The following is a 27,712-nucleotide window of genomic DNA, read 5'->3' on the forward strand; positions in this document are numbered from 1 at the left end:
CACATTTCGATAAATTTACACGAAATGCAGAAAGCGTATTTACATTATGAATATACGAGAGATAGTGACGCCAAGCTTTGTTTTGGCGGCAAAACTCTCATTCAAGGGCGTGGGCCGAACACTTGGTTCTCCCATAGTTGTACACAAATACAAAATACACAATGACAAAATTAAAGCCTAACAATATACCCATTGGCTATTAATATTATAAGTGGAAAACTGCACTGTATACAGACCACAACATTAGATCATGGTGGAAAATAATTTCAAGAGATTCGTCCACTCTTTCTAAAACCATCAGAGGCCAAAGTTAACCCCTTCCATACGGTGCCGCACACGTAGGCGTCATGGGGAGCGAGTGTATTCGCGAGGCTGCCATATCGGCGTCTTGATTATATTTATTGTAGTCGCCCCTGTGTTTTTACATTCTCTCAAATGTGCCCTGAATCCCATTCTCTGTGGTATTCAAAATTTGCGGGTGAAAGAGAGAACGATCGATATAAGCGGTGACTATATTTTATGATACGAGTATTATTACGACACGTCGTACGGCTGGCATTGGCTGCTGCCACTGAGATCTAAGTCCATGACGCCTACGTGTGCGGCACCGTATGGAAGGGGTTAAGTGTGGTATATTCACTGGTCCGCAAGTAAGGAAAATGTTGAAGTCAATGCAACTCGAGAATGCAATGAGTGATGTCGAATGAGAGGCGTGGTTTGCATTTCGAGGTATAATGTATTTCTTGGTAATAATAAATACCCAAATTACAAGCAACTTGTAGCTAAACGTTTGGAAAGTTATAAGAGCTTAGGATGAAGAGTGTCATTAAAGGTGCATTTTTTGCATTCACATTTGGATTTTTTCATGAAAACTTGGGAGTGAGTTGTACGCACCACGATAACCACGTGGTATAGAACGTGCGTCGTGTCGCCCACTTCCTGACGCTCTCTGACAGTGCAACCCTACTTGACCCGACCTAACCTAACCCAGTGCAATTATGTAATTACGCACCACGGGTGACTACCCACGCGGTATATATATCGGCTCCCGCCGCATGTAAAATCAGATCACTCGTACCTTACAATAAAGGAGACGAACTCCCCAAAACCTCTTTCTTTTCACCACAGTAGCATCCCTACACTGGTGACCATTCGGAGCGACAATGGACCCATCTACCGCTGCCACCCCGACGCCACGCTGCCCGCTACCAACACCGTCAACGCCGTCACCCTAAAGCTGCCACCTTTTTCCACGGTCGACGCTCCCTCCTGGTTTCGCCGGACGGAGATCCAGTTCCGCCTGCGGAGTATCAGCGCGTCCCAAACGAAGGCAGGCTATGTTTTCGAGGCGACCCCCGAGGATGTATTCCCACTTATCTCCCAATGGCTCGATCAACACGACGGCGTTGTCCAATATGACGTTCTGAAACAGTACCTGCTTCAGGAATTCACGCCGTCAGCAGCCTCCAGAGCTGCAAAAATCCTCTAACTCTCCCAACAGCCACTGGGGGACATTAAACCAAGTACAGCATACCTCGAGATGATGTCCATCGCCCGCCTCCCACCCACAACCAACGGAACCAGCAAGAACGCCGATATGCTTCGTCAATTGTGCCTCATGCGCCTCCCATCGTCCGTCCTATCCGCCCTTGGCAACGCCGAGGAAATGACCACCGACGAAGTGTCATGGAAGGCAGATCATCTCGCCGACGCCCACGCCGCCGCAGCAAGGAGTCAGGATGTCTGTGCTGCTGACGACGTCACGGACGAAAACTCCGCCGCAGCAGAATCGCCAGCCAACAGGCGCCAACAACACCAGCAAAGGCAACGACGACAGACCACCGCCCCTCTGCCCCTGTGCTACTACCACACAAGATTCAACGCCTTCGCCAAGAAATCCCAACCAGGATGTACCTGGACAAAAAACGCCTAAAAGGGCCACCGTCCATCACGGTGGCCTCTACAGGCACAACGGGCCTCTACATCAACGACAAGGCCTCTAAAAGTCGTTTCCTTGTCGACACTGGTGATCACAGGTCCATATTTCCTGCATCCGTTGCAGAACGTCGGGTCCCCAAGGACGCTGGCGATAGGCTCGTCGCCGCTAACGGCACTACCATAGCCACCTACGGGTGGAAACGCCTGCACCTCACCTTTGGGAGTCGCCACTACTGGAACTTCATCCTGGCAGACGTCAAGACGCCCCTCCTCGGTGCTGACTTCCTCGCTCATTACAGGTTACTGGTCGACGTCGCCAACAGCCGCCTAGTCTGCGCAACCGCATCCGCCTCGACGCCCCTGCAAATCGCGCCACAGCCAACCACGGTCGCCGCCATCGACGCTAGAATGCCCTACGCCCACCTGCTCACGGAATTCCCCGACGTCTTCAAGCCTGAGCTGCGACAGACACCACAGACGCCAGCTAAACATGGCGTGTACCACTACATCAAGACGTCTGGGCCCCCGGTATTTGCCAAATACCGCCGCCTACCGCCCGAGAAACTCGCCGTCGCCAAGAAAACCTTCCAAGAGATGGAGAGACTAGGCCTCTGCCAAAAGGCCTCCAGCCCTTGGTCCTCCCCTCTCCACCTCATCAAGAAGAACGATGGTTCCTGGCGCCCCTATGGAGACTACCGGCTGCTGAACATGATGGCGGAACCTGACCACTACCCACTCCCAAACATCGCCGACGTCACCACATACCTCAACGGCGCCAAGATCTTTTCGACACTGGACCTCCTGAAGGGCTACTACCAAGTTCCGGTACATACAGACGACATCCCGAAGACCGCCATCACCACCCCCTTCGGGATGTACACCTTTAATTACTCCTGCTTCGGCTTGCGAAACTCAGGTGCGACCTTCCAGCGCCTGATGGACGGCATCCTCGGTGACCTCGACTTTTGCGTCTGTTTCGTCGACGATATTCTGGTCTTCTCCAACTCGCCTGACCAGCATGTCCAACACCTGCGGACCATCCTCCTAACACCGCTCAAACGCTACACCCACTCTATAACTCCATTCACGGAAAACCGAAGGACCTCCTGTGGAACCCCGCCATGCAAGCTGCCTTCGTCAACGCCAAAAAAGCCCTTGCCCGTGCCACCACCCTCTCCTTCCCCGCACCAGGTGCCCAGCTGCAGCTGTCAATGGACGCCAGCAATGTCGCCATGGGGGATGTGCTCGAACAAATCCTCCGTGGCAGACCTACACCTCTCGGTTTCTTCAGCAAGAAACTCTCCAAGGCCGAGCTCAACTACAGCACCTTCGACAGAGGGCTCCTCGCTATCCACCACGCCGTCCGCCACTTTCGCCATTTCCTCAAAGGCTCCTCATTTATCATTAATACAGACCATCATCCTCTGGCGCACGTCTTCACGAAAAAACAGGACGCTTGGTCTGCCAGACAGCACCGCCACCTCTCCACCATCGCCGAGTTCAATTGCACCATCAGGCACGTCCCCGGTACAAAGAACTCCGTCGCAGACACCCTCTCCCGAATAGCCATCGACGCAGTTCAGCGCGGCCTCGACTACGCAACTGTCGCCAGAGAGCAACGGGAGGACCCTGAAACACTTGCCTACAGGACATCCATCACATCCCTTAAATGGCAAGACGTTCCTTTTCACGACAACCACACCATCCTCTACGACATCAATACCGGCCGCCCACGACCTCTCATCTCAGCCGCCTTCCGACGTCAAGTGTTCAATTTAATACACGGCCTGTCTCACCTTTCAGGGCGCGGCACTGCGAAGCTCCTGAAGCAGAAATTCACCTGGCACAGCATCTCCAAGGACGCAAATGAGTGGGCCAGATCCTGCATTGCCTGCCAGCAAAGCAAAATTCACCGACACACTGAATCAGGCATCGGATCATTCCACCAGCCCCGACGACGCTTCGTACATAATCATGTCGACATCGTCGGCCCACTCCCCCTGCCGGAAGGCCATCGTAACCTCCTCACCCCCCATTGATAGATCGACCCGCTGATTGGAGGCCATCCCCATGAAGGATAGTACCGCCTCATCCTGCACTACAGCCTTTCTCAGTGGATGAATCGCCAGATTTGGCCTCCCGGAACACGTCACCTCCGACCGAGGAACTTGCTTCACGTCGCGGCTGTAGCACTCCCTCGCTGAACTCCTGGGTACTACAGTCCACCATACTACCTCCTACAACCCTGCAGCCAACGGCATGGTCGAGCGAACCCACCGCTCACTCAAAGCATCTCTTATTGCACATTGCAACATCGGCTCCTGGCTACCCCAACTACCGTGGATACTCCTTGGCCTTCGGATAACCATCAAGGAAGACCTCAACGTGTCTTCAGCAGAGATGGTCCTCGGCCAAACCCTTGTCGTGCCCACAGAATTCTTCCCTCCACAGGATTCTCCCGAAAGCCTGCAACAGCTGCGACGCACTGTCAGCAAATTCGCCCCATGTGTACCGACACATCACCGGGAGGTGAAGGAATACCTCCCAAAACACCTCCACACCTCGACGCACGTTTTCCTGAGGACGGACGCTCACACCCCACCACTCACCTGTCCATACACTGGCTCCCATCTTGTCCTTAAACATAAGGATAAGACCTTCCGCATCTCCATCTCCGGCAAGCCAGAATGGGTTTCCATCGACCGCCTGAAACCGGCACACCTCCACACCCCGCCCACCAAATTCTCACGTGCAGAACGCCCTCTGAAGCCAAGGCAGTTTTGAGAGGGGAATATTGCACACACCACGATAACCACGTGGTATAGAACGCGCGCCATGTCGCCCACGTACTGACGCTCTCTGACAGTGCGACCCTGCTTGACCCGACCTAACCTAACCCAGTTAAATTATGTAATTACGCACCACGGGTGACTACCCACGCGGTATACTGTATATATATCGGCTCCCGCCGCATGTAAAATCAGATCACTCGTACCTTACAATAAAGGAGACGAACTCACCAAAACCTCTTTCTCTTCACCACAGTAGCATCCCTACAGAGTGAAGAGTATGGTGAGAGGTTTCATCAGGATATTGCTGAATGGAGAAAAGATATTAAGGAAAATGGGACATTGTTATGATGGAAGACTATATATGATCATTGGCGCGTAAAGATCAAGGAGCTCACAGTAGAAAATAACGCTCATCAGTACATTTATAGCGGGTTTTTATAATTGCATCACATAGTTTTGTACTTAAATTTTCTCAATAGTTTAAAAAGGGAATGCAAGGACAAAATATCAGCTACTATTTATAGGCAATGTGAATATGCTAAATATAATTTACTGTCGTATTTTAGTATAGTTTGTTTTGTTTATAAAACCTCAAATATCTTTTGAAATACCAATGCTGTGCAAATTTCATATTATATTTCTAGAATCAGGAGAGAAAACAACCTCAGAAAAACTATAGACATTTGAATAAACAAAACTAGGTCCAATCGTAAAGGAGGGGCCTTACCTCTCCATATGTTTCGTCGAAGCTAGCAAGCAAAAGACAGTTTAATATATGTGTCAAGTCTCAGTCAGTCTAGCAGTCAGTTAAGTTTACGACTGCATTCCAGCAATCATCTATAAAGTCTGTAGCACAGTCCAAGTCCAGTCTCCCGAACACATGCATATAAAATGAAAATAGCATTAAAGAGAAATAGTCTCATTTGCCAACTCAAGACCCAGTAGACTAAATTCTATCATACACATTTGCATGATCACGATACCTCTCTGAATTCTGCAGCGACTAACATGGAACGTAAAAAGGGGAATGCGACAAAGTAACCACCGAGATTCACCAGGTTAATTAGAATTTACTGGAAAGAAAACAGTCGCTTATATTTCTTGCTTATCCACTGTGATGTAAATACGTTTTTGCCATGAGCTTCAATAAAACTGGCAATTCTAACTAAATAAAGGGAGCTGCTGTGGTAAAGGGGTTATTTTTTCCTTATTTCTTTGTTGAATAAAATAGTCCGGTGCTAGCCTGAATAAAATTTGCAAGTAATATCCCCATATCGAACGAGATGTGTTAGGAAGATTATCCTCACTCCTCCCTTCCTCATCTCTTCTACTGGCTCGTCCCACGACCTTGACGATCTGCAAAGAGGTCCTACGGGGGCACATTTGCGCTACCCGGCTGCGTCGGATCGATCAAAGCTTCCTTGAGGCTCACGGGTGGGACAAAACCTCCTTGAGGAACTCACGTGTAATAACAGCATCAGTCCCAGCGATGACTCAACCAGAGCCTGACCACATGATTATGAACAATGCTAATTTGAGGAACACATGTGCGGTACCAGCCCCCCTCCTCCATACTCTTTCTTTGTAAGTCACTGGCATGATAACGTTTTGCGTCCGACTTCCTAGTCATCGACTTTAACCTCGCGCCAATTAGGAGCACGGGTCATGACCCGACCTGTGTATATAAAGACCGGGCGAAAGCCGAAGATTCAGATCGCCTCGAAGCATCATACTGTGAGCTTGGTTCACTGCCTCGTTGCTTCCTTTCCTCCCCCGCAAGCAGACCAAGTTGGAACATTACTTGAAACGCACAATCGTCACTTTCATTGCCGTCTCTTCTCCCTCCCCCATTTGCTAGCACTTGGAGCGGACCCAATATTATTATTGGCACACAACATTCATTTCTTGAAAAAACAAAAACAAAAAAAATCCATCAGTTTCCCTTCAAGCCAGCCTAACATTTGGCGCCCAACGTGGAGCAAGACAACCGGCCTAAAATTTGGCGTCCAATGTGGGGCAAGACAACTAGCCTAACATTTGGCTGCCCAACGTTTGGGGTCCCCCTGACTGTCAGCTGTTCGACTACCACCAGATCGACTGGCGCCACTTGATTTGCCACCGCTGCCTGCCACTCGACTGCTGTCAGCTTGACTGCCGCCACTTGACATGCTAGATGGTCTGACTCCGCTGCCTGTCGCTCGACTATCAATAGATCGACTGCCACTAGTCTACCACAGGTATCTGCCGCCACTTGTCTGCCAGACCGACTGCCACCACTTGTCTGCCACTTGCCTACCACAGGTATCTGCCGCCGCTCGACTGCTGCCACTTATTTGCCAGATCGACTCCCGCCACTTGTCTGCCAGATCGATTGCCGCCACTTATCTGCCGGATCGACTGCCAACTCGTATGTTGACTGCCGTATCGACTGCTTACATTCGCCTACTACAAGTATATTCGTGGCCTACCGCCACCACCACTAGATCATTTAGCAAACTAGAACTGTGAGCGTCACCACCTTGACACATCCACACGCTCAATGGAGACCACAAGGTTCTCCACCTCAACTCCGGTAAAGCTAATGACTAGCAAACTCGACTGTCAAGTCCACGACGTCCTGGGAGACCTAACGCCCCATCCGCTAACCACGATCTTTCTCAAGTGTCTGTCTTTTCGGGGAGATGTTGCAACCACACTACCACTGCCACTGTTCGACGTGATCCCAGGACACATTCCAGGTACAAGATCTCCTGAGCAGCCTCCCGAGATGCACCAACCCAAGATGTACGTCACCCAAGACGTACAGGACAACTCTGGTTCCACGGGAGTAGCTGGGCATCCCGAGGCTTGCTACCCTGTGGCAAATTGACCGCCGCCCACTGCTACCCCTGCAGTCTGGAGGCCAGTTCTACTCACGCCTTCAAGTTCCGGCCCCGTCGTGAGGACAACTCCCTTGACGATTTCTTGTCGAGGCTGCACACGGCTTCACTTCCAGCCTCGACTTCCGTGGGGCCATGTTAGGAATATTGTCCTTACTCCTCCCTTCCTCATCTCTTCTACTGGCCCGTCCCACAACCTTGACAATCTGCAGAGGTCCCATGGGGACACACTTGCGCTACCCGGCTGCGTCGGATCAACCAAAAGTTCCTCGAGGCCCACGGGTGGGACAAAGCATTCTTGAGGAACTCAAATGTAGTAACAGCATCAGTCCCAGCGATGAATCAACCAGAGTCTCGATCGACCACGTGATGATGAACAATGCTTCTTTGAGGAACACACGTGTGGTGCCAGCATGTAACAATCAAGTGACGTTGGGAGCTGAATGAAGATCAGTTTGGTTTGTTGGCTTTATTCTAAGTGCGAGCGTCGGCCTCTGGGTCGGGCGGTTGCATGAGGAGCCGACCGTAGAGTTGATCGCGAGGCCGCGCTATAATTACAGAGGAGGAATGGGCTCGTGGTTACAGGTCCAGGTTGTTTATATACTGTACACAGTCACTGTACTCAAAAGTAGCAAAGGTGATAGCCGCACAGAAACATGGCTCGGCAGGGCCGATATTATGCTTTCATGAGGACACAAATGCCTGCAGTACAGGCATACAGTATTATAGACTTAATCTGTACCTTAGTAGTATGAGGCCGAAGGCCAGCTATTTCTACACAACGTAAAGTTTTTGTCCACCCACATGCTGCAACGATAATACTGTGAGCCAAAATATCGCATAGAAACTCACGTGGGGGAGTTAGGGACGCCACATTACCCTCCTTCCTTTGCGAAGTGTGGGGAGGCGTCAGAGTTCCCTAAGGCATAGCAGGCGGAAGGGGGCGATGTCGGAAGCAGTGACATCGACAGCGGCGACGTCGGAAGCGGTGACATGCCACAGCGGCGGTGACGACAGCAGCGGTGGCTGCGATGGCTGTAGCGGTGACCACAGCGGGGGTAGCGGCAGAAATGGTGGCTACGACGGCTGTGGCGGTGATCACAGTGGCGGTGGCTGCGACGAATGTGGCGGTGACCACAGCTTGGTTTGTTGGTTTTATTCTATGTGCGAGCGTCGGCCTCTGGGTCGGGCGGTCGCCTGAGGGCCCGATCGCAGAGTTGACAATCGACATACTAAAATAGCAAATGTGACAGCCGCACAGAGACATAGCTCGGCAGGGCCGATATTGTGCTTTCATGAGGACATAAATGCCTGTAGTACAGGCATACCGTATTATAGACTTAATCTGTATATTAGTAGTATGAGGACAAAGGACAGATATTTCTATAAAACATAAAGCTCCTTGTCCACCCACTTGCTGCAACGACAATACTATAAGCCAAAATATCGCATAGAAGCTCATGTGGGGGAGTTAGGAACATCACAAGCCCCTATATTCTCTGTCTTCGTGAGTCACCGGCATGAGAACGTTTTGCGTCCGACTTCCCATGCATCCATTTTGACCTCGCGCCAATTAGGAGTACGGGTCATGACCCGACCTATATAAAGACCGGACGAACGCCGAAGATTCAGATCGCCTCGGAGCATCATACTATGAGCCTGGCTCGCTGTCCCACTGCTTTCTCACCTCCTACCCCCCCCCTCCCCCTGCAAGCAGACCAAGTTGGGACACTACTTGAAACGCACAGTTGTCACCTCCCTTGCCGTCTCCTTCCCTCTCCCTTTTCTCGCACTTGGAGCGAGCCCTGTGTTATTATTGGCGCACAGCATTCATTTCCAAATAATAATAATGAAAAAATCTCTCCATCAGAGTTTGCCCTCAAACCAGCCTAACATTTGGCGCCCAACTTGGAGCAAGACAACTTGCCTAACGTGTAGCAAATAACGTTATCAATGGAATGACTGGCGACTGCTCAGTCAAGGCATGTCACCAGTGTAATCCGTAAACTTCTATATCGGCTCTATGAGGCATTTGGCACATTTCCTTGATATGTTGGTCACACTCAAAGGGTTATTTCCATATTAGACAAGTCTTGATGGAGAAGACGATGGGATTGCACTCAGAGTTCATGGCTGGAGAGGCAAGTTGACCTATCCTTCAGGTGTTTGGTATGAAGTGTGACTATGGGGAGGCGGGGGCTAGGAAATTTAATGGAATGGTGTCGATGGGTAAATCACTGGCGCACCCAATATACTGTTTCACGCTGCACTTGTGGCGCGGAAATCTCCTTCCAGCACTGCCTCCACCCACACACGCATCTGCGTAAATACAACTCAGGTATACACTCACACACGCGAGTGTTACACGCTAATTGCACTCCCTGATAACAACACGCATTTTCATCAATCCACTCTAAAACTAAAAGTCAGTCCTTAAATCGGCTAGCTCCGCTGGGGCCAAATGCAAAACACGTTTACGCTCATGTATGGGCCGATGATGAAACACTTGCTCCTATCTGATAACAGATTAATAACATATCTACAGTATTTCCAACCAGACTCTTCATATTAGCTTCGTTTTTGTAGCTGTTCTTACCGCAAGTTTTTACAACCCTGATTCAAGAAATACAAGAATATGTTCCCTGAGACAGGACTTGTTATCATTTTTCATGTTGCAATATTTATTTTTGTTCTTCCTTGTCTCCTCTGCGTGTTTTATAGAATTAATTTCGAATTTGTAAAGGAAAACATCGTTGCATTATACATTGATCATGGAACTACCAGGCAATATTATTCTATCGGAGGCATCTTTCAGCTCAAAAGGTTGTATTGAACTGAATAACGAATTAAATTCTACCGGCAGACTTCAAATATAAAATATTTGGCACTTCCGGAAATTGAAAAGGTCTTAGAGGCTGTAAGGAAGAGGTCGAAGGAAAGTGCCAGTTGTTTTTCATTGAAGAGATCTAACTGTGATACTATGGATCCCATCCCTCCAAAAGTAGTTTTTATCTATATTTACTTGAATATGGTCAGCTTAACCTATGGATTATCACGCACTTCTGTAGTTTATTTTATGGGTTTGAATGAATCATTATCATCATTGGTAAACACTTTTTGAAAACATGTTTACAGTTTATACTAACAGAAATTTATACGATAGTCATACAGACATTATATTTATTTATAGTTTCATAATGATAAAAATAATTAGGAACATGTTTTCTACTCGGGTGATAAACAAAATGCATCTTTGAAAATTCAGTGCCACACGAATGTCTGCAGTCAAAACTACATGCAACCAATTCTGCAGTTGACATCACGTGTAGGCGGACGCGCTAGTTTCTGAGGACAACAAATTTAAAAGTATTACCATAAATAAGAATGGTGTTCAATTTTACAAGCAGAGGTAATTACACTAGTTGTGATGATACATATGAATAGATTCAACATTGTAACGTTCTGAAGTCTAGCTCTAGCTCTTGTTTATGAAATATTAGGTTCAGTGATTAATATATGTTCCATCAGTTTTAATCATTGTTCATGAATTCAAAAGGAAACATAAATGAATATTTGTTTTCCCGTAGTTGATTGAAGAACTATTTTATAGCCATTAATCATGAGAACAGCGAACGCACAGAGGAAATACCCTAGTCAATTTAGGCCTAATATCAAAATAGTCAATAGATAATTTAATGAGTGACTTGAACACAGTTGCCCTGAAGGGCACTTTTGAAATAATTTGATCACATATAATACATATTGAATATTTTGAGTAAAAAATCACTTTGGATAATTTTTTAGATTTGTTTTCAAAAAGAGAGGAATGACAGCTGTGAGCTGTCATTCTCTATTGTGAAGAACTATTAAGTTAAAGTTTAAATAGGTTTGAACCATTACTGAGCATAAATACCATATTATTTCACAATCATGCAAACACATTTTTCACTTCTTTCGTTTTTGCATTTCAAATATTATTTTTTGTATGGGTATGTTAGGTTATATATTAGTAGACGAGCTGTAGGACAATGTAAATTTAAAGTTAAAAATCTATGTTTGCATGGTTCTGTACTGTAGAGATGCCATTGGTACCCTTTTTATTAGTATTTTCACTTTAAATTCTTCAGGTTAGTCTCAGAACTTTACATTTTCTGGACTCGTCCAACATATTTGTTATTTAAAATTACATCGCCACCTCTATATAAACATCAATACCATTGTATGTATGACAGTTTCTGGGAGTTTTTCATCTCGGCTGGAATTTTCAAACTTGGCCAGTACATGGTAATACCTAACCAAACCCAAGATGTGTTATCCACAAAATGAAATGCAAGAGAAGACTAATCTCTAGCCTTTTTGTTTAATGAAAAAGAAAAGAAAGAAGAAATATATAGATGAAAATTTTGCCAGGAAAAAAAAGTGTATATATATATATAATACCATAAGTAATTTTTTGTAAAAATATTTCATTGTGGCAAAGTTCTAAAAAGACCTGTTTTCTAATGTATTTCAATACACTTGTTAACTCACTAGCAGTTGATATAAGCCCCAGAAGCATAGAAAATCACAGCAATAACATTGCCTTGATTTATTGATTTACCTCATATTTTACCATTTACTTGCAAATTGTAACAAACGGTAAAAAAAAAAAATCCTCGCTTTTGTTGTATGAAGATGCAACAAACAACCAAAACAAGAATTGAAATCATGAGTGAAAGACTTGAGCAAAACTGGTTTCTGATGTTAGATGGACACTTGTCTCAGAAGTATCCCAAACACTGATGGTTATTATTTTACATTTATATAAGTATCCATCTATATACCAAGGGCTTTTTCACTCATGCCAAGGGCATGTACTAATTCCCACCCATATCACTCATACCTGTAGTACTGATGTTGGTTACAGAACACTACAGAACCAGGGTCACCAAATGTTGTGGTCACTCAGGGTCACCAATTGTAGTGGTACCGATGTTGGTTACAGAACACTACATACCCATTCCTTTCCTATCCTCTCTACCCTTTCCTCCTTCACATCTTAGCTCCTCATGGATGATGGGTCATCCCTATATCCCACCCACTGCCCTGGGTCAGAAGCAATGTAGAAAACACAGTACATCCACAGGAATGTTGCTTCATTTAATCAGCAACCTCTCCTCTCCTTCATGCAGAAAAAGAGAAGATGGAGAAATCCCTTTGGACTACATCAAAATATAATTCACCCATTACCACTCCCTACCTCTACATCCCCCATCCCCTGCCTATAGTAGTTCACCTAAATATTATACCATATTTCTCTGATAATAATTGTTGCCTTCAATTTCAATAAGCAGAAAACCTGCACCCCCACAACAACTCGTATTGGTCCCTGGGCCTTCTCATAGATCTTACTGGGAATACACTTTAGAGAAATGTCTGTGTTGTTTTGGTGTGGGACAGTTTCTTATCATTTGAAAGTAGTAGGAGATGCAGTTGGCAGCTCTCCATGTGTAAAAAAGGTGAATGAAATGCAGTTGAAGTTGCTAGAGATCTTGGGTCTAGTCTGTAAGGCAAGTGTCAGACCCACAGGCCTGCACCTCCTAATAGAGGTGAAGGATAGTCTGATTTTGATAATGGGCAGCTGCAGTTGTTTCATCTTTTTCTATTCATTCTTTTAAAGATGGCAGGTCCAGTGCATTTGGTCTCTCCTTATATGGGTTATCAGTCTGGCTGGGGAATAATTTGATTTCTGCTCTATAATCTGTCTTATAGGTACTACATTTCTTTAGATTTATGTTTATCAACAGTCTGTAGATCAGTGAATCTATTGCCATAGATCTCTCCTGCAGGTGACTCATAGCTTTCAGGTAATCAGCAACAGCCACTGGATTGGTTTACAAGTCACTTCAAGGGAGAAATTTTTAACTGCCATTTTTCAAAACTCATCAATCCTCTATCAGGGGGTGCACCCCTAGGGGGCTTACACTATGTATCTGGACCAGGCCCAAGACCTCAGTTAACTTCAGCTGTATTTCTTGCACCTTTTCACAAATGGAGAGTGGATAACAGATTACTGCTTCCCTCTTACTATAACATAGAAGCATTCCCACACCAATACAACACAGAAATTAGTCAAAAGTTTCTTCCCAGAAAGATCTATGGGAGGGCTCAAGAGTGTTGCCAACCACTGTGGGTTTTCCATTGAGAGAAACTTGAGGCAATAATACATACATACGCATACATATACCAAAGGTTTTTATCCCCTTACATGGGGGGTAGCCAAAAAGAAAAAGGCATAGAAATCACTCCCACCCATTTCATTTCTCATATATTCCACTCCCCTCCATCCTCCACCCTCCTCCCTCCCTCCTATCTTGGCATCTCCTGGATGACTGGTCATCCCTGCATCCTGTCCACTGCCCTGGGTCAGAAGCAGTGTCGCAAGACACAGCACATCCACAGCAAGGCAGCTTCATAAATTCGGCGATCCCCCCTCTCCGTCCCCTCATGTAGGAAAGGAGAAGACGGGGAGAAATCCCTTTGGGCTGCATCAAATTTTTTCTCATACTTCCTCACCCCCCCATCCCCCACCCACTCCCCCTCATGCATCACAGCCTCATCTATACACAACCCTTCTCCACTCACACCTATCTTTTGTCCTCTCCCATTCCTCCTCTACAGACATTCCTCTCTTTTGTAAAGCCCCTTTCATCCCATCCATCCATCTCATCCTAGGATGCCCCCTCATATTCACTCCTTCCACCTCCGCCTTCCACACTTCTTTTACTAATCTTTCTTCACTCATTCTTTTCATGTGTCCAAACCATCCTAATACTCTTTCATCAACCCTATCTCCCAGTTCCCTTTCCACCCCTGTTCTCCTCCTCACCTCCTCATTGCTCACTCTATCTAGCCAGATGATAATGGAAGAGAAGGCAGTGAGAGGAAGGTGGGCAGAGTATTTTAGGGAGTTGCTAAATGTGAAGGAGGATAGGGAGGGAAAAGTAGTTGCAGTAGGAAGAGCTAAGAAAATGAGAGTGATGAGTGAGGAAAATGGAGGAGAAATAGGGAAGGATGAAGTGAAAGCAGCTGTTAAGATGATGAGAGCAGGTAAGGCACCTGGGTTGGATGGATGCCATGCAGAATGTCTGAAGAAAGGAGGTACAGTTATGGTGGCTGGTGAGGTTATTTAATGTTTGTTTAACCCCTTCACTCCGGGCCAAAATCTTGCAGGCAGCATTAGCTGCCAGACGTGCAATGTTGCGTCATAATACTCGCATTATAAAAAATAAAGTCACCGCTGTATTGCTCGTTCTCTCTTTCACCCGTGAATTTTGATAACCATAGAAAATATGATGAAGCCAGTGTACAGAGTATGGGGGTCACACAGGTACAACTACAATAAATATAATGAAGATGCCGGCATCGGCATCCTCGCGTACCCACTTGCTCCTCATGACGCCTACGAAGGCGTCACCGTATGGAAGGGGTTAAGAGAGGGTAGAGTGCCAGAGGACTGGAGGAGTGCCAGTATAGTTCCGCTTTACAAAGGAAAGGGGGACAAGTGTGAGTGTAGTACTGTAGTTAGAGGGATCAGCTTGTTTAAGTGTAGTTGGGAAGGCTTATGGAAGGGTCTTGTTTGAGAGGAACAGGAGTAATTGGTGAGGAACAGTGTGGTTTTAGGACAGGTAGGGGATGTGTAGATCAGAATTTTGTGGTAAGACAGATATGTGAGAAAGCTATAGGAAAAGGTAAGGATGTTTTTTGGGCTTTTATGGATCTGGAAAAGGCTTACGACATGGTAGACAGGAAGGCATTGTGGGAGGTACTACAGATATATGGGATAGGAGGAAAGCTGTTGAGAGCAGTCAAGAGTTTTTATGAGAGTAGTAGAGCTTGTGTTAGGATTAGAAATGGAAAGTGAATGGTTTGAGGTAAAGGTGGGACTTCGTCAGAGGTGTGTTATGTTGCCCTGGCTGTTCAACTTGTACATGGATGGGGTGGTGTGAGAGGTGAATGCAAGGGTAGTGGGTCAGGGGTTGGAGATGATTAAAGAAAATGGAGAAAAGTGGGAGGTGAGCCAGCTGTTGTTTGCTGATGACACTGCGCTTGTAGCAGGATCAGAGGAGGGATTGAGGAAGTTAGTGACAGAGTTTGAGAAGGTGTGTGAAAGAAGGAAGCTGAAGATAAATGTGGGCAAAAGTAAGGTGATGAGATGTACAAGGGGAGAGAGTGACAGTAGGCTGGAAGTGAGCATTAAGGGTGAGAAACTGGAGGAAGTGGATAGTTTCAGATACTTGGGTGCGAATGTGACAGGAAATGGAGGAGTGGGGGTGGAGGTAGAATGTAGATTGAGAGGAGCGAGTAAATGCCTTGGTAGATTAAAAAGTGTAATGAGAAATAGACATCTGGGAATGGATGCTAAGAGGAGGTTATATGAAGGAGTGATTGTGCCAACAGCAATGTACGGGACAGAAACATGGAAGAGAGAAGGAGTTTGAATGTGTTTGAGATGAAATGTCTGAGAAGTATGATAGGGGTTACTAGGCTAGGCAATAATGGTTATGATTATTATTCTTAGTCTATTATAAATATCGATCTGTATACCAAAGGCTTCTCCATTGTAAGGGAGAAAGCCAAGTCAAAATGCATGTACCCACTCCCATCCACCACTCTTTGCTCCTCGTGGATGACAGGTCATCCCTGTACCCCTCCCACTGCCCTGGGTCAGAAACAAGGCAGCAAGACACATACATCCACAGCAAGGCTGCTTCATTTAATCGACGGCCTCCCTCTCCCTTCATGCAGATAAAGAGAGCACGGAAAGAAATCTCTTCAAGCTGCATAAAAATATTCACACATAACCACTCTCTACTCCCCCCATCCCCTGCCTCCTCCCATCCTTGCATCACAGTATCATCAATACACAGCCATTCTCCACAGACCCCTCTTCTGCATTCTTCCTTGCTCAACAGACATTCCTCTTGCTCAAAACCCCTTTCACCCCATCCATCCATCTCAACCTTGGTAATCCTCACAAGTTCACTCCATCCACATGTGCCTTCCACACCTCTTTTACTTATCTTTTTCTCTTCTTTCCATGTATTCAACCCGTCCTTTACTTTTTCATCAGCCCTATCTGCCATCTCCTTTTTCACCCCTCCCGCTCTCCTCCTCACCTCATTTCTCACTCTCCAACCCTGTAACCCCTACTATACTTCTCAGACACTTTCAGACATATTTAAACTTTTCCTCTCTGCCTCTCTTAAATTCTAAGTCTGCTCCATACAGTGCTGTTGGCACAATCACCCCTTTTTATAATCTCCTCTTTGCATCCATTCCCAGATGCCTATTTCTCATGACATTTTTTAATCCCCCAAGGCATTTTCTTGCTTCCATCTACAATTTATTTCCACCTCCAGTCCTCCCTGTCTTGCTGCATGTGACCCCAAATACCTAAAAGTATTCACTTACTCCAATTTATCTCCTTTAAGACTTATTTCCAATTCTCTGCCAGCCTCTCCCCTTGTACGTCTCATCGCCGTACTTTAACCCACATGTACCTTCAACTTTGTCTAGTCACATACCTTCCCAAAGTCCATCACTAACTCCCTTAATCCCCCCTCTGACCTTGCTACAAGTGAAGAGCCATCAACAAACAACAATTGGTTCACCTCCATTTTCTTTAACGATCTCCAGTTCCCTGCCCATTACCCTTGTCCTTACCTCCCACTCCACCCTGTCCATGTACACATCAAACAGCCATGGCATCATGACACACCCATGATGTAGACTCACCTTTACCTCAAACCACTCACTTTCTCCATTTCCAATCCTAAAGCAAGTTGTACTAATCTTGTAAAACCTCAGCTGCCCTTAACAGCTTTCCCCCAATCCCATAAACTACAAAGCCTCCTACAGTATCTTTTAGTCTATCCTGTCATAAGCCTTTTCCAAGTCCATAAAAGTCCATAAAACATCCTTACCTTTTGTTAACACTTTCTCACATACCTACCTTAGCATAAAAATCTGATCTATGCAACCCCTACCTTTCCTAAACTCACACTGTTCATCGCCAATTACTCCCTCTATTCCTCTCCTAGTCCTCCTCTCATTTAAAACCTTCCCATAAGCCTTCCCAACTACACTCAACAATCTGATTCCTGTAAAACTACTGCACTCACATTTGTCCTCTTTTTCCTTGTAAAGCAGAGCTATACAGGCAGTCCTCCGGCACTCTACCCTCCCTCAGACACACATTCAACAATCTTAGTAGCCATGCCACTACTACTGTACATACCTTTTTCAGACACTTCACATGACACCAGTCCAACCCAGGTGCCTTACTGTCATCATCATTATACTCGTCTGGGGGTATTGGTTGCATGTTATTGTGGGGTTAAAACCTGCACAGTAGCATACAGCTGATACTTTAGGTACTATATGGGGTGCCTCTATGGACTAGAGCCACACATCATTTTGTCTGTGATAGAGGAAATCTCTACTCATAGAGAAATGATTCTATTTTATTATACTGCAACTTTCCCCGTTATGCTGTCCCCCCACTCTTAACCACTTCAGTATGCTTCAAATTCTCACATGCAGCATTGGTTGTCATGTATAATTTGCATCACACTACTCACATTATAAAATATAAAGTCACTGCTGCATTACTCGTTCACTTTTACTCATTCACTTTTACCAGGGATAATTCATGTGCAACTAAAAAATATATAATCAAGACACTGGCATCCTCATGTACCCACTCGTGCTTCATGATGCCTACATAGGTGTCATCATACCAAAGTGGTAAATATTGTCATGTACCTTTTCTCTGAATATTCATTTCCTTTTTTGCCAAACCCTGTGGTAGGGGAGAAATAATACTGCCACTGAATGTTCCCACTTGGGTTGTAAAAGATGACAAAAATGGGATGGGAATAGGACAAGGCATCCTACTCTTTGTACCCCTAAAGGGGACATTCTTAAAAAAAAAAAGCAAAGGCATAAGAGGGTCTGGGAGTTTTCCAACCAGAACCCTAAGGTTTGGGGTCTTTTAATGTGCATGGATATGGTACAGATGAGAGTAAAAGGGAAGAGATAGGCAGTATGTTTGTGAAAAAAAAGATGGATGTGTTGGCATTGAGTGAAACCAAGTTGAAAGGGAGGGGCGAGTTTGAGTTTGGGAGTGCAATTGGGAGGGTGTCAGGAGTGAAGAGAGGACAAGGGAGAGAAGGGGTGGTTATACTAGTAAGTGAAGAGATGGGTAAGGTGTGGTGGAATGAAAGGTGTCTTCAAGGTTAATGTGGATGAAGGTGAAGCTGGGAAAGGAGATGTGGGTCATTGTAGGTGGATATGGGCCTGGTAGTGAGAAGTGTGTAGAGGAAAGGGGGCCTTTTTGAACAGATTTAAATAGGTGCATAGAGGGTTGAGGGAGAATAGATACATATGCATCTAAAATACCCGATTGTAGTAAAGCTCAGTTCATAGGACTACGTCAGGGGCTTCAGCTTACAGATTGGGAGGCAAAATTAAGCAAAAGGCCTGTAGATCAGATGTGGGAAATATTTCAAAATACACTTACTAAGATGATTCACACTTACATCCCATTTAAGGACAGACGCCCCCTAAATCAGGCTCGCCCAAAATGGCTTGACAAAAAAACTGAAAAAAAGTATTGCTAAAAAGGGACAGGCTTATAAGAAATACAATTGTTCGGATGCACCTAATGACTATCAAAGTTATGTAATAATATAGAGATTTAAATTGCGAAATGAATATCGCTGATAAATCCAAAGAGAATCCCAAAGAATTCTACAGTTATATTAGAGCTAAAAAGGTTATTAGGAATCACATTGGCCCCCTATTATCTGCTGACGGTCAACTTGAGTATTCAAACGAAGGAATGTGCAATATTTTAAATGACTATTTTAGCTCAGTATTCGTAAATGAAGAAAAGGTAAAAGGTGCAGATGGAGAGATGATAATGGAAGAGAAGGCAGTAAGGGGAAGATGGGCGGAATATTTTAGGGAGTTGCTAAATGTGAAGGAGGATAGGGAAGGAAAGATTGCTGCAGTGGGAAGTGCGAAGAAAATGAGAGTGATGAATGAGGAGAATGGAGGAGAAATAAGGAAGGATGAGGTGAAGGCAGTTGTTAAGATGATGAAAGCAGGTAAGGCACCTGGTCTGGATGGATGCCATGCGGAATGTCTGAAAAAGGGAGGTACAGTGATGGTGGACTGGTTGGTGAGGTTATTTAATGTTTGTTGGAGAGAGGGTAGAGTGCCGGAGGACTGGTGGAGTGCCTGTATAGTTCCTCTACAAGGGAAAAGGGGACAAGTGTGAATGTAGTAGTTTCAGAGGGATTAGCTTGTTGAGTGTAGTTGGGAAGGCTTATGGGAGGATCTTGGTTGAGAGGATTAGGAGAGGAACGGAGGGAGTAATTGGTGAGGAACATTGTGGATTTAGGACAGGTAGAGGTTGTGTAGATCAGATCCTTGTGGTAAGACAGATATGTGAGAAAGCTATAGGAAAGGGGAAGGATGTTTTTTGGGCTTTTATGGATCTGGAAAAGGCTTATGATAGGGTAGACAGGAAGGCACTGTGGGAGGTTATGCAGATATACGGGATAGGAGGAAAGCTTCTGGGAGCTGTCAAGAGTTTTTATGAGAATAGTAGAGCTTGTGTCAGGATTGGAAATGGAGAGAGTGAGTGGTTCAAGGTAAAGGTGGGACTTCGTCAAGGATGCGTTATGTCGCCCTGGCTGTTCAACTTATACATGGATGGGGTGGTGCGAGAGGTAAATGCAAGGGTAGTGGGCAAGGGATTGGAGATGGTTAAAGAAAATGGAGAAAAGTGGGAGGTGAGCCAGCTGTTGTTTGCGGACGACACTGCGCTTGTGGCAGGATCGGAGGAGGGATTGAGGAAGTTGGTGGCAGAGTTTGGGAGAGTATGTGATAGAAGAAAGCTAAAGATAAATGTGGGTAAAAGTAAGGTGATGAGATGTACAAGGGGTGAAAGTGGCAGTAGACTGGAAGTGAGCATTAAGGGAGAGCGACTGGAGGAAGTGGATAGTTTTAGATACTTGGGTGCAAATGTGGCAGGGAAAGGTGGAGTGAAAGTGGAGGTAGAATGTAGATTGAGAGAAGCGAGTAAATGCCTTGGAGGATTAAAGAGTGTAATGAGGAATAGACATTTGGGAATGGATGCTAAGAGGAGACTGTATGAAGGAGTGGTTGTACCAACAGCACTGTATGGGGCAGAAACATGGAACATAAGAGAAGAAGAGAGAAGGAGTTTGAATGTGTTTGAGATGAGGTGTCTGAGAAATATGATGGGGGTTACTAGGCTAGATAGAGTGAAAAATGAGGAGGTGAGAAGGAGAACAGGGGTGGAAAAGGAGCTGGGAGATAGGGTTGATGAAAGAATATTAGGATGGTTTGGACACATGGAAAGAATGAGTGAAGAAAGACTAGTAAAAGAGGTGTGGAAGGCAGATGTGGAGGGAGTGAACATGAGGGGACGTCCTAGGATGAGGTGGATGGATGGGGTGAAGGGGGCTTTGGGGAAGAGGGGAATGTCTGTTGAGGAAGGAGGGGAGAAGACAGAAGACAGGGGTGAATGGAGAATGGTTGTACAGGTATATGGATGATGATGTGATAGCATGAGGTGGAATGGGCGGGCAAAATTTGACGCAGCCCAAAGGGATTTCTCCCCGTCCTCTCATTTTATGCAATGGGGGACGGAGAGGGGGGATCGCCGATTTAATGAAGCGGCCTTGCTGTGGATGTGCTGTGTCTTGCGACACTGCTTCTGACCCAGGGCAGTGGACAAGGTGCAGGGATGACCCGTCATTCAGGAGGTGCTAAGATAAGAGGGAGGGTGGAGGGGTGTGGAGTGTAATCAGGGATGGAATGGGTGGGAATGATTTTATGCCTTTTTCTTTTTGGCTACCCCCCTTGTAAGGGGGAAAAAGCCTTGGTATATGTATGTATTCGTAAATGAAACACCTCAAAGTGAACTCCAAACTGAAACTTGTGAAAGATCTAGGGTAAACTTACTACGGTAAATATAACAAAAGAATCTTAAAGGAAATGAAAAATGAGAATGTTGTTCCATTAGAAATTATTTTCATAAAATCCATCATATCTGGAGATGTCCCAAGAGAATGGAAGCTAGCTAATGTCACTCCAGTATTCAAAAAAGGAGACATAAACCAAATAACTACAGGCCTATAAGCTTGACTTCAGTCATAGGAAAAATTATGGAAACTATCATCAGAGATACTATTGAACATCATTTAGAAAGTAACTGTTTCATAAATGATAGCCAGCATGGATTCAGATGGAAATGTTCTTGCGTAACTAATTTACTGGAATTCTACAACATAGTCATCTTGAGTTATGACGAAAGAAACCATATAGATTTAATATATCTAGACTTTGCAAAAGCTTTTGATACCATCCTCCATGAAAGACTACTTACTAAATTAGCTTCACATGGAGTAAGTGGCAGCCTATTAAGTTGGACTAGAAATTGGTCGAATGATCGAAAACAGAGTTAGTTTTAAATGGCAAAACTTCTAGATGGAAAAATGCTACAAATGGAGTTCCTCAGGGTTCTGTCCTTGGGCCACTTCTATTCATAGCATATATAAATGATATAGACCACAGGCTAAAATCTATTGTCTCCAAATTTGCTGATGATACAAAATTGTCCGGGATGGCAAATGATCACTTCAATCAATTGGATATTCAAGAAGATTTAGATAAATTACAGCAGTGGTCTGAAAAGTGGCTAATGAAATTTAACACAAATGCAAGGTTATGCACATAGGTAAAAATAACAGTAAGTATGATTACAAATTATTTGGAAATTTGTTAACAAAAGTGGATAGTGAGAAGGATCTAGGGGTAATTATCAGTAACGATTCCAAATCATCTATGCAGTGTATTTCAGCCTCTGAGAAATCAAATAAGATTCTGGGACTGATTGTGAGATCTTTTGACTTCAAAAGCTCATCTCTCATAAACAAGCTATATAAATCGTTAGTTTGTCCACATTTGGAATATGCTGTTTCCGTAGGGTCACAGAATCTCATTAAAGACATTGACAGATTGGAAAAAGTACAATGGCGAGCCACAAAACTGATTCCAAATATAAAAAATAAATCATACTAAAATCGACTAAAACACATGAATGTGTTTTCCCTAAAAAAGCATAGACTCAGAGGTGACTTGATACAGGTCTTTAAGATTCCGAAGGGAATTGACATCAAAAGTGACAAAATTTTCACATTGAAAGAGAATCTGACGAGAAATAATGGTCTCAGACTGTCAGGAAATAGATTTAATTTGGTAGTGGGTAGAAACAACTTCACCAACTGTGTAGTTAATGAATGGAATAAACTTCGTGCAGAGGCAGTGCAATGTACTTCAGTTGGAAGCTTTATGATTCGTTTAGATAAACATTTAAGCAAGATGCTGTAATGACTGCCATTTATTTTATAGTAATTATTTGTTTGTTATTATTTGTCTGTTTATTATTTACTTGATTTACATTTATTATTTATTTGTCAATTTATTATTTACTATTTACCTGTTTATCATTTAACTATACCTATGTGTTATTTTATTTGTTATTATTTATATTATAATTTTTATTTTATTTATTATTATTTATTTATTTATTTATTTTTTCATCCGACCTAGTTATGGACCCAAAGGTCTCCTGTTTGCATGCTCCATTTTTGTAATCCTTTGTATGTTGTGGGATTGGGAGATCTCAATGCTAGAGTACGAGATGAACCAATAGACGGAGTGGTTGGGAAGTGTGGAATTCCAGGAAAAAATCATAGTGGAGAGATGATGGTGGAGATGTCTAGAAAAGAGTTGATGATAGCAAATACAGTGTTTAGTAAGAAAGTCAAACATAAATACATATGGGAGAGGGTGGTAAATATGCCTTTAATGGACTATATCATGGTAACCAGGAGAAGAGTAGGAAGAGTTTTGGATGTACATATTCTTAGGTAAGTTGAGAGTGGAGGATAGATGGAGAAAGAGGAAAAGGACAGAAGGTAGGGAGGTACTTAGAGTAGACTACTTAAATGAGAAAGAAAAGGAGGAATACAAGAAGCTGAAAGAAGAGTGGGAGGGAGTGAAGGATAGAGTAGAACTAGGAGGAATGAGGATGTTTCAGGGAGGAAGTACAAGGTGTGCTAAAATGGTTTGTGGAACAAGGAGGAAATAGAAGGAAGGGTAGTGAGTAGTGGAATGATGAAGCAAAGAAGGTTGTAAAAGGAAATAAGCATTCACAGATTGGTTGAAAAATAGGAGGAGAGAATCGGATGAGAGGTACAGAGAAAAGAGAAGTAAAGCATAAGATGAAGGAGAACAGGTGTGAAATGGGGTAAGAGTATGACAGAAAAATTTGAAAGTAATAAAAAGCTGCTTTGGAAGGAAATTAAGAGAGGAAGGGGAGGTGAATCAATTAGAGAAGAAACGGTAAAAGGTGTAGATGGAGAGACGATAATGGAAGAGGAAGATGGGCAGAGTATTTTAGGGAGTTGCTAAATGTGAAGGAGGATAGGGAAAGAAAGAGAGTTGCAGTGATGAATGACAAAAATGTAGGAGAAATAAGGAAGGATGAGGTGAAATCAGTTGTTAAAATGATGAGAGTAGGTAAGGCACCTGGATTAGATGGGTGTCATGCAGAGTGTCTAAAAAAGGGAGGTACAGTAATGGACTGGCTGGTATTTACCTTGTGTTATATGGGAAGGGGAGCTTTGCTCATAGTGACCTGTCTTTGTATCTCGCAACATCTAGTTTGTTCTTTAATTCTTGAATGGTGAGCTTTAATGTTTGTCTAAAAGAGGGTAGAGTGCCAGAGGACTGGAGGAATGCCTTTATAGTTCCACTTTACAAAGGAAAAGGGGACAAGTGTGAGTGTAGTAGTTTCAAAAGAATCAGTTTGTTGAGTATGGTTGGGAAGGTTTTGATTGAGAGGATTAGAAGAGGAACAGAGGGAGTAATTGATGAAGAACAGTGTGGGTTTAGGAAAGATATGGTAGGGGTTGTGTGGATCAGATTTTTGTGGTAAGGCAGATATGTGGGAAATCTTTAGGAAAAGATGAGGATATTTTTGTGGGCCTTTGTGGATTTGGAAAAGGCTATGACAGGGTAGACAGGAAGGCATTGTGGTAGGTATTGCAGATACAGGTAAACGTCGACTTACGATGGCCGCGACTTACGATTGTTCGACTTTACGATGACGACGACGACATGATAATTTAACCCCTTCCATACGGTGCCGCACACGTAGGCGTCATGAGGAGCAAGTGGATTCGCGACGCTGCCATATCGGCGTCTTGATTATATTTATTGTAGTCGCCCCTGTGTTTTTACATTCTCTCAAATGTGCCCTAAATCCCATTCTCTGTGGTTTTCAAAATTCGCGGGTGAAAGAGAGAACGATCGATATAAGCGGTGACTATATTTTATGATGCGAGTATTATTACGTCACGTCGTACGGCTGGCATTGGCTGCTGCCCGCGAGATTTAAGTTTCGTACTGAAAATACATATTATAGTGTTTGAATATGGTAAAAAGGATAAAAATAATTAAATAAACTACTGTACATGTTTAATAGGCTATATTCAGTATCTCTGGTGGTTAATATACAGGTAGGCTAGGTACAGTGACCACGGAACAGAGTGGGGATCGACTTACGATGAGATCGTCTTACGATGGCTCTATCGAAACCTAATGCCATCGTAAGTCGACGTTTACCTGTATATGGGATAGGAGGAAAGCTATTAAGAGCAGTCAAGAGTTTTTACGGGAGTAGTAGAGCCTGTGTTAGAATTAGAAATGGAGAAAGTGAGTGGTTTGAGGTAAAGGTAGGATTTCACCAGAGATGTGTTATATTGCCTAGGATGGGGTGGTGTGACAGGTAAATGCAAGGAAAATGAGCCAGGAATTGGAGATGTTTAAAGGAAATAGAGAAAATTGGGAGATAAGCCAGTTGTTGTTTGATGACAACACTGGTTGTAGCAGGATCAGAGGAGATGTTAAGGAAGTTAGTGACGGAGTTTTGGAAGGTGTGTGAAAGAAAGAAGTTGAAGGTAAATATGGGTAAAAGTAAGGTGATAAGATGTAAGGGGAGAGGATGGCAGTAAATTGGAAGTTAGTATTTAGGGAGACTATAGGAAGGGGATAGCTTCAGATATGTGGGTGAAAATGTGGTGGGAAGGGGAGGAGTGGAGATGAAGGTAGAATGTAGATTGAGAGAAGCAAGTAAATGACTTTGGGGTGATTAAAAAATGTAATAAGAAATGGACATTTGGGAATGGATGCTGAGAGGAAATTATAGAAAAGGATGATTGTGCCAACAGCACTGTATGGGGCAGAAACATGGAACATAAGAGAGGAAGAGTTTAAATGTCTTTGAGATGAAATGCCTTGGAAGTATGGTAGTGGTTAGCACAGGATAGATTGAGAAATGAGGAGGAGAGCAGGAGTGAAAGGGGAGTTGGGAGATAGGATTGATGAAAGGGTATTGAGATGGTTTGGAGACAGGGAAAGAATGAGTGAAGAAAGATTAGTAAAAGAGGTGTGGGGGACATGAACATGATGGAGTGACCCAGGATGAGATGGATGGATGGGGTAAAAGGGACATTGGGAAAGAGGGGAATGTCTGTTGGTGAAGACAGAAGATAGGGGTAAGTGGAGAATGGTTGTGTATTGATGATGCTCTGATGCATGGAAGGGAGTGGGTGGGAGATGGAGGGGGAGTGAAGGAGTATGTATGAATGATATTTTGATGCAGCCCAAAGGGATTTCTCCCTGTTTTCTCTTTTTCTGCATGAAGGGGGATCACAGACTAAATGAAGCAGCCTTGCTGTGGATGTGCTGTGTCCTGCATTGCTTCTGATCCAGGACAGTGGGTGAGATGCAGGGATGACCCATCATCCGGGAGGAGCCAAGAAAAGAGGGAGTGAGGGGTGGTGATGAAATGGGTGGGAGTGGATTTATGCCTTTGACTTTGGCTATCTCCCTTATAAGGGTGAACAAGCCCTTGGTGTATGTATGTATGTATATATTATTATTATTATTATTATTATTGTTATTGTTATTTTGTATTTATTGGATATTAGTCTATGTGTACAGAGCAGAATGATTTGTAATAAGTGTATAAATTTCCTTTACAGTTGTAGAGCCTCCTGTGAGGCTTTTCATGGGGGAAGATAAACATGAGAGTGAGTATTAATGATTATCTTTTAAATTGTGTGTGTGTGCATCATTATTCTCCATAATTGCAAGGTTGAATTGTCACTGACTACAGTAGTAGAGGAAGATGGGACCATATGCTGGTTTTCGGCTCTTTTTGTATAAAAATATGGAGGAAACATTCATTTGATAGACACTTAGTCCTTAGTGCTGCACCTCCAGAGGGAAGGGAATGTGTTGATGGTTTTGAAGATGGGTGGCAGGGAGATTATTCTGTTTTTAGTCTTGCTGGACCACCACTTGTCACCCAAAATGGTCCCTGTGAACTAAGTGCAAATACCAGCAGATTCTAATTTCATGAACATTATGATTGCCCATTAATCAATAATGAGTTTTTTTGCATTTTGTAAAGGTAATTGTACTTTATAGAACAAATTGAAAGTAACTTTTGTGTTGTACAAAAAAAAAATTCATCAACATAATGACATTAATTTTGTTTGCACTATCACCTTTATTTTGAGTACTTGAGAGGGGGTACTGGACTGGTGATTCTAAATTCATCGTAGTAGTGTCAGTATTCTTTTTAAATTTTGCTCTGGTCAAAGCGAAATTATTTAATCCAGTTATATTAATCCTGCATTGATGGGGAGTTCAGGTTTGGAAATGAAAATGCAATGCATTGTGTGTTAGTAGAAAGCAGTGTCACACAATTCATTTCTATAAAACTATTTTTCTAATGCAGTAGTACATTTTGCTTGTATCTTTCATGCAGATGAGGAGCTTATCAAATGGGGATGGCCAGAAGATGTTTGGTTCCATGTTGACAAAGTTTCTTCAGCACATGTATATATTCGACTTAGTCTTGTAAGTTTTCCATTTATTTCACTGTATACA

The 27,712-nt window shown here is 44.0% G+C and overlaps 1 protein-coding gene across 2 annotated transcripts in view; it reads left to right on the forward strand.

Moving 5' to 3' along the window:
• Positions 1-10,874: 10,874 nt before the first annotated feature.
• The window catches only part of LOC143020464 (coiled-coil domain-containing protein 25), a 42,603-nt gene continuing 25,765 nt past the window's right edge, over positions 10,875-27,712 (forward strand). For both annotated transcript variants that reach the window (XM_076176888.1, XM_076176893.1), the window contains exons 1-3: positions 10,875-11,018; positions 26,800-26,847; positions 27,591-27,682. In XM_076176888.1, the coding sequence (XP_076033003.1) occupies positions 10,994-11,018; positions 26,800-26,847; positions 27,591-27,682 (165 nt within the window). In that variant the 5' untranslated portion in view covers positions 10,875-10,993. The remainder of the gene's footprint in view (positions 11,019-26,799; positions 26,848-27,590; positions 27,683-27,712) is intronic.

The sequence above is a fragment of the Oratosquilla oratoria genome, chromosome 3 (genome assembly GCF_046742065.1).
Source record: "Oratosquilla oratoria isolate Oo_2021 chromosome 3, ASM4674206v1, whole genome shotgun sequence".
In the NCBI taxonomy this organism is placed as follows: Eukaryota; Metazoa; Arthropoda; class Malacostraca; order Stomatopoda; family Squillidae; genus Oratosquilla; species Oratosquilla oratoria.